At 27.7% G+C, this 8,744-nt stretch overlaps 1 protein-coding gene across 1 annotated transcript; it reads right to left on the minus strand.

Moving 5' to 3' along the window:
• Positions 1-6,152: 6,152 nt before the first annotated feature.
• LOC119661953 lies at positions 6,153-8,150 on the minus strand. The gene is made up of 3 exons (XM_038071476.1): positions 8,053-8,150; positions 6,408-6,847; positions 6,153-6,350 (listed from the first exon to the last, which is right to left on the minus strand). The coding sequence occupies exons 2-3, from the start codon at positions 6,838-6,840 to the stop codon at positions 6,214-6,216; spliced, it is 570 nt and encodes a 189-aa protein (XP_037927404.1). The 5' UTR covers positions 6,841-6,847; positions 8,053-8,150; the 3' UTR covers positions 6,153-6,213.
• Between the last annotated feature and the right edge of the window lie 594 nt (positions 8,151-8,744).

An 8,744-nucleotide genomic window follows, 5' to 3' on the forward strand; every position in this document is an offset into this window, starting at 1 on the left:
TAAAACATTTTTAACTCATTTTTATTTGACTAGAAAAAATCATGTTGATATTTGAATTTTAACAAATGTAACTACGATTTATTTTATTCCAAACAAAAAATAAATATCAATCCATAAATAAATGGAACGACGAAGAGCTTTGCGATTTTGTTAGTTTTAATTTGTTGGATGTTACAAGTTAAGTATGAATGAAGGATTACAGAATATCACTTCAACATGAGCATAAAATCCGAAATTAATTGTACAGCACCAATTAAGGCTAACATACTGAATTCCTTTATGATTTATAAAAAACTAGACACTAGTTTTTAGTTTGGATGTTATAAGTTTAGTATGAATGGAGGATTACAGAATATCACTTCAACATGAGCATAAAATCCGAAATTAATTGTGCAGCACCAATTAAGGCTAAAATACTGAATTTCTTTATGATTTATAAAAAACTAGACACTAGTTTACGGGAATATTAGTGTTAATTATATATCTGACCTGCATGCCATAAATTTGGAAAACCAAAGAACTATCACGAGATGTGAATAAAAGGCTTTATGATATAAATGTAAATGCGGGGAAATGCTCTCAACTGTAGTAGGAAGACGGGTCACTGTAAACATACTTCTCATTCAAAGTTAAATATTTATATCAATTATAATGGTTTGTATCTCTTTTACTGCAAAAGCACTATAGTATAGACTCAACTCAACTGTTTAGAAAGCAGCTTGGCAAGGTAAAGAGTAAGATTATGAGTAACGGACATGTGATTGCAGGTCATTTGCATTTCAAATGAAAATCGAGGAATGTATACAATCAAAAGCATGTCTTAGAAATATTACTTCCAATGAAAGCAGTGCTGACAAATATGATGTTTACAGAGTTTAGAAACTAAAAATATTGTTACTCAACTTAAAACGAAATTGAATTCCTGTCATGCTTAGGAGTAAAGTCTTATATAAAAGCATTTCAGTTTGAAGAGAATGAAGTGTGAAGAAGTACTATTGTAATCATATTACATATATAACCAGTGTGGACACCAAATCATGAGCATATCGTGGCGTCAGAGGATTGGATCCCCAATTCTTCAGTGAATTTAGGACTGAATTATATACTCTCTTAGAAAACCGAAAATCAATAATATTTATTAACCATTTTAGTATGAATTCCAATGTTTTAAGTACTGAAAGATGAAACTTATATTATACTATCCAGACTATCCAGATTTCTAATCACTCTTCTAAACAAGAAAAGCTTGACACTAATATTGCATTAGTCGTAAAATTAGACAACAATTCTTAAGTGCATTTCTAAAACTATATAACTAAATAGCACTTAGAGAAATGTTTTGTGGTGTTCTATAAACTCAATTATCAGAAAACTAAAATCTATAAACTATACCAATTTTATTGAGTAAATTACTTATACGTAAATTTTAATTAAAGGGTAGCAATCTTGTCAGCTCCTCAGCTGCTGGGAAACCTGATTTCAATAGAAACATATTTGGAAGTATTTTCTTCATGGCGTATAATGCATCAGGTACACGGCTCTTAAGAGGTAAATAGATTCATAATTTAAAATGAAAATAAATTCAATAATAATTATGAATCGACACTGAGTGACACGCTTGGCAAATAATTTCATTATAACATCATGAAAGGAAATTTTAATTCTTAAGTGCTTTCAGAATTATTAAATTTGCATAAGTATGGAAAAAGTACATTTAATAATTTTATATTTCTTTTAAATTAAAAATTTCTTGTATTTACATAATTAATATATTTTAAAGTATTTTATTCATAAGTGTTTTATTTATTCATAATATTAGTATTATGAATAAACTCAATATCAGTGGTTTTTGAACTCTAGTTTTTATATTGCAAATTATTGTAAATAATTTAATAATATTTAATAATTTTTATTTTGTAATTTCTTTTATTAATTTATATTTACATAAATGATTTGTAACGTTCAAAAAAATTGAATATTCATCCATTGAAGTATACTCAGCTGAAACATTTGAAATGTTTGCTATCTGTTTATCTAACAATTAATTGACTTGTCCACGTAAATCAGTTTTATATATTTATATATAGATATAACTAGGTAAATAATTATTGCGCAAATTAAAAAATATACGTGATTATTAATAAATTTTTGTCCGTATCTTGGTATGCAAGTGAAAATATTACTATATACCACTATATCATAGATTGATAGATAGATTTTAAATGGGTTGGGAACTTGTCACCATATCACTGCATCTTTTGATGATTATTGTGATACACCCACCTTATAGTTCCACAGACGTGTAGCAGTTAAGAACGCCATAATGTCCTTTGGACAAATGTTGCCTTATTCCGATATAAGTGGATAGGCAGTTGATAAGTACCGAAATCTGAGTCTGCTGAAACTATCAGAGTGACACAAAATGTGTTCTGTCGTTTCCTTTTCTTCGCAACAACTATATCATAATGTCTTTGTAAAATACTTTTCCGAATCTCTAGTAATTCGGATTCCTTTGTAATCCAGACAAAATTAGAAATTAAAAATATGCTTTATGTCCCTTGTAGGTCTAATCGGTAAACAGGTGTTATAAATCAGGCGTTATAAATATGTTTGCTCAATAGTCTAGCGAAATATATAACATTTGTGGGTTATGCGACTATACACTATAAATATACGAGTATGTTAGATATATTTTATTTCACTTTTAATCATTTAAATCATGGATTAACATAATGAATAGTAGATTATAGTTCTTTTTTTTAAGTGCACGTTGTTGAAATAGGTAAATACCTTAATATAAATAGGACTTTTCTTGTATTTTCATAATGCGTCTCTCAACCCAAATATCACAGTAATCCATATTGACCTCAACTTTAATGGCACTCGATTAGCGGGATCTTACTTTATTTAGTATATCTTTGAATCTTAATGTCTCTTAGCTGTTGTATTAGCTTAGTATTGATGTTTTTGTCGCTAATTTAAGCAAAATCCATTAGCATGTGCATTACATCCTCACTTAGCCTGCAAATATTTATTGAACCTCCTCTGTGCTCTTCATAAATACTGATTAAACTCATATATATTAAAATTTACGACTTCAACACTATGTCTGTCTGTAAAATGGAGTATTTTGTTCGAAACTTATTTTGATATGAATTTCGTGAATTTTGTGAATTTTGTGAATTTTGTGAATTTTGTATTTTATTATTATTGTTTTTTTTATTTTTTTTCTGTATTGTTTATTTTGAAGCTATAAATTTACATTGCTTCAAAAAGTAAGTAAAATATCATTACTGCAACATTATAATTTAGTGCTGATATTTTATTGTTTTTTGCCAACAGTTTGGCAGCAGTAAAACCTTGTTGATAGTAACTACACATACGAGGATGGTATCATAAATTCGATACCGAATAGAAAGAGTAACTGCCATCGGTGGAACAGTATTGTGAGAAAACACATAAGAACATCTGGATGCTGCTCATAATTTGTGGAAGTTCGATAGAAGGAAAATTACTTAATATGGGTAGTAAAACTCTTCTTCGAGTGCTGAAGGTTTAAGGATACCTCCATGTTTGACATCTTTACACAAGGATTCGAGTAACTTACTTACTGAACATACCATAGATTGTAAACTCCGAATCGCAAATAATTATGAATTATTAGAATTGTTAGCAAAGATACGGATGAACAGTAAATGTCGATGTTCTTCCTGTCTTTGGTGCTCGTATTGTTTTTGTAGAATTTCATTGATGTGATTTGAGCTTAAAGTATATTGTGAATTGAAAAATTACATGAAATGTGGTCACAATATCTCTATAGAAATATTGCTATAAAGTAATATTTATTAAATCAAATAATAATAAATTAAATACGTTAAGTATAAAACATCTTCTGAATTGATGTTTTAGCATTTTCATTTGCAAAATTATTCCTTTTATCATATGTGTGAAGCTAATATTTCAGTCAGTAGTTGAGTGCATATTCATTTTTTACTCTCACATATCTAGTCAGCATTTCTAAGTACTAGTTGCTATAAATATAGATATTAGTAAAACGAAAAACTATGCTAAAAATTTTTCCTACACATGATACTTATGATAATTCACTCAATCAAGCCGTAAATTCACTTAGCAATTTTTCACAAGTCTTAATTGGTCTTTGAGAAAATCATAAACATTTCAAATATCGTTCAACAAATATAAAAATATCTAACGAGATTTAGAATTGATTTAAGCCGTCTGTGCCATTCCAATAATCTGTGATTTTTTGTTGTATCCATTTTTTAGTCTCATATTTCATGTGCTTTTTATTGAAGCCATCGGGGATTGGAACCGCCTTTTCGTTGTCTTCGGTCCAGATACCGAAATCAGAGAGATCTGATTGTAGGTGATTGCCAGTTCATTGAGTACATTGTTACACTCTCTAAGGACTGTTGATATGATTGTGTAGCTCTTTAGAGCTTTGAGAACTTTTTGAATGTCTGAGAGTATTTTGATTTTAACTCCCCTATGTTCTCATTTGAATAAGATCTTCACGGTCTCTATTATAACATAAAGTTTCGCATGGAAAATTAAGAAATCTATGCTTATTTTAATTCATTTGTGTGCAATTAGTCCCACTATACCTGCTCGCTGAAGGGTTTTGAGTGCATATAAAAAAACTTAAACTTAACCAACTAATTCATGAATGAAATAGAACAAAAGAGCTTTCCACCATGAATTACAAATGATAAAACCTTCTTTGAAAGACTTTTGTACCAGAATAGCTAAAATCTTACAAACGGTCTTTCGGTCGATCTTGCAAAGATCTTACGAAAGACTTTTAACAATTTTTGCCAAAATTGTCCTGCTAAAGTCTAGAATGTCATATGCGAACAAAAACAAACTCACATTGTACCTTCTGCTGGTTATACCTTCTTCTTCTTTTAGATCCAATGGATCTATTGTTAAGCGAAAATAACGCCTGACTTGTGACAACAATTATATTGTAGTTGGAATTTATTACTAATTGCGGCATATCAATCAAGTGGTATTAAATATATTCAAACCGATATTTATATGAATGAAAAAATTATAATGATACTTAAATAAATTAGGATATGACCATTAGATTTACTTATTGTAAAACCATAACTAATGATTTTAAAACTAATGTAAATTTTAATTTTTTTAATTTTTTTTATTTTACCTTGATATATGCTAACCTTGATCTGGGTCAGGAGGAGGCCACTGAGTGGAGAACTACTCTTCCCTTCTGACATTCTGACTACGTTCATTCCTATTCCTAACTTTATGTATGTAACTATGTCGACTTTACTCCCATTCATTATTTTCGGTAATTTGTTTAAATTCAATATTGATATATAAATAATCAAAATAATTTGTTTACTTAAATTTTAAAAATATTAACTTTAAACGTAATAATGAATTTATTTTGGTCTTCAATAAAAAAAATTGTATAATCAAATTTATTAAAATTTTTTAATATAATAATTTATTTATATTATTTTATTAAACTGACATGAAATTTAATTTATAATTTCTTATTAATATTCAAGCATTCTTATGTAAAGTTTTTTATATATTTCTTTTAATTTCAATTGACTTTTTCAATTATTAGTTTATACAGTATTTAATTAAATATACTTAATAACTTTCTTTTAAATTTAAGTAGAAATTGCCTTTAATTATATTAAAAAGAATTCTTAGGATTTTTTTTAACGCAAATTTATGTACGTATATTTTTTTTAAATAAATAATATGCTTCAAATTTTAACAAAACTATATTTAGAATGTTATATTATATTGTTTCTTATAAAAATTTATAACTAATTATTATTATCAAAAGAAAAATTTTATTTAATATTTAAAGTTTAAAACATTTAAAACTTTTTTCATAAATTTTTATATATGCTTTCAAAAAAATATTTTTTCAAATTATTTTTGTTGGTTAAAAATATTTGAAAATATTTTTATCTCTTTTTTCTAAACTCAAATTAATTTAAATTAATTAAATATAATTTTTATTTTTCCTCTACAAAAAATTTGTAAACAAAAATTCGTGTCAAACACAAATTATTAAAATTTTTTTTTTCTGAATGTTTATTCAATATATTTAATTTTCAATATAATTTTAATTATATTAATCTCAGTAAATTAAAAAAAAAATATTAAAAACTTTTAATATGAAAATGAATATTTAAAGTTGGATTGTTATGGACTATCGCCTTGTTTAAAGCGTTTCTCGTAAGGAGCAGTTGGCTCATCACCATTGAAAAGACCACGCTTCATAACATTATGATCCTTGTCCACAGTTGCACTTGATACTTCGGATGAAATAGATACTGGAGCTGTGTTGATAAAATTTAAATTATTATTTACATTTTCCTGATTCAAAGATTCATTACCGGTGTCAACGCCATGTTGCTCATTTAATTCCTCTTGTGCAACATGTGGCTGATCTAAAGTGATGGTAGTATTAATGCCATTTTGTCGATCAAATTCTTCTTGTGCAGCACGTATCAACGACAACAGCTCATCTAAAGCCCTGTCTGGGTCATCAATTTCATCATGTTCATTTAATTCTTCTTCTGCAACGTGTTGCTGATCCAAACAACTATCTGCCGTATCCATACCTTGTTGTGAACTTGCTATTTCTTGCCCAACAGCTTGGTCACTAGTAGTAACTGGTACTTCTAAATCTATGGGTGTAACAGACATTTGAGATGAAACCAATATTTTTTGTTCATCCTGGACTAACTCCCCCATATGATAGAGTTCAGATTGAGCAGATTGATCCGTTGTTGGTGCTGCAAGTGTTTCATTTTTCTGTGCACTCATTTTTGCTCTAAAAAGTACAAAAACCTTTTAGAACTCTTTGTTATGTTATGATTAAGATTAATAGCTCAAAATTGAACGAACAAAAAATGGATGATAAACGAAAGACCGCTTTAAGGGCCATGTTATGTAGAGTGCCTCGGGGACGGCATGAGTAAAATTGTTATTGTTTTCAATGTAAATTATAAAATTGAGATTGAGAGAAAAATACTATGTCAGTTCATATTTCGGCATGAGAGCTGGCGTATATATGCCTCGGCACTAAAGCAAAGCAGTGTTGTTTATTTATGTCAGAATTTGCGTCTTTTTGGAGCAGAATACTAAATTTTCAGCACCTTTTGGAGAAAAATGTCACCCTATTTCATAAGCCACTAATAGTCTAATTATTACAGTGTTAATAGTACTGTTAATAATTATTATAAGATAATATAATAATAAATTAAAATTATTACTGCTTCTATAAGTTTTTTCTTGCCGGTTATTTTTGGTGACAAATTAAAAGTGAGTATATCTACATTTCCTTTTAAATTTAGGCACAACCAAAAAGTATCAAAATGTAGTAAAAACACGAAATTGGCAATACTGATTTGACAGTCTGCATAACATGCACGTTCGGCAAATCCCGAAAGAGCTAATTTTGGTGTGCCCGAGACATTCTACATAACATGGCCATTAATAATTTTATATGTAAAAATTTATTATAGAGTCATTTAACTAAAAAATTATTAAAAATTATTTTTATTAATATTAAACAAATGCGTATTATACATACTTTTTTTGTTTAGTTTTTATTTTCATTATTTTTATTATTATTACATTATTTTTTACTACATTTATCAACTCTTTTTGCTGCTACTTCTTAATTTTTTTAATCATTCGGCCATTTTTTTTTTTTTTTTGTCACAATAAATTCAAATTCTTAATCGCCTAAAACTTAAGGAATCTATTTGAATTGAATTAAATTATATATGGTTCACATATCCATTATAAATTTATGTTTTCAAAACAGTATTATATACCCTCATCTAAAAATATATTTCAGTCCTACCACAATTTCTACTACCTGACAGCAGAATCTTTTTTCCAGAACTTTCTAACAATTTTTTTATGCCTTACCTTAAGACTTTAAATGTATCTTCAAATACCTGGCTGTATTTCTAATTTCGTCTATAATATTTGGCGCAATTTATATATATATCTTTTATGCAAACTTACCTGATCAGTATATTATATATCACGATTTATATAATATGCGCAGACTGTGTGCTTGCGACAAGTTAACTTTTAATAGACCACACTTTAATAGAGTGTGTAATCAAATAAGAGTGCAATGACAAATGACTTTTGATTGTGCATTCAAAAGTTGTGCAGGGTTGCTATTTGAATAAGAAATCCTACATCAAACTGAGTCATGTTTACAATTTCAAACAATTTTTCGTTTTATCGCTAGGACTGTGTAGAAGCGATCACTGTAACTCAATATATTATACATATACCATATATGCTAACCGTATATTAATTAACTTTATATGATCTTAATTGTTATAAATTTTTTTATATATCTTCCGCGTTTTTTCTTAATTAATAAATAAAATTCATAAAAAATAAAACGTCTCCTATTATTCAATGGACGTTAATTATATTAGTTTTGGTATAAATGTTGCTAATCTTTATTCTCAAGTTAATATGTTTTATATACACCCAGACTTTTTAAATCTGTTTAAGTAAAAACTATTGAATGTCATCCTTTATAGATACAATAAACAACTCTCAAAATTTCTTAGATACAAATGAAGTTTGGACCATGTATACAGAAAATATGTGGTTTTAACAGAACGAGACTCTATGTAGCTAATCTTTATTCTCAAGTTAATATGTTTTATATACACCCAGACTTTTTAAATCTG

This window comes from Teleopsis dalmanni, chromosome X, assembly GCF_002237135.1.
Source record: "Teleopsis dalmanni isolate 2A chromosome X, ASM223713v2, whole genome shotgun sequence".
NCBI classification, from domain to species: Eukaryota; Metazoa; Arthropoda; class Insecta; order Diptera; family Diopsidae; genus Teleopsis; species Teleopsis dalmanni.

What these genes read in the sequence shown, in the direction of transcription:
- LOC119661953 (XM_038071476.1), bottom strand. Translation starts at nt 6,840, where the DNA reads ATGAGTGCACAGAAAAATGAAACACTTGCAGCACCAACAACGGATCAA. An exon ending in GCAACATGGCGTTGACACCG is followed by an intron (nt 6,351 to 6,407) that starts GTAATGAATCTT and finishes TTATCAACACAG; the next exon opens with CTCCAGTATCTATTTCATCC.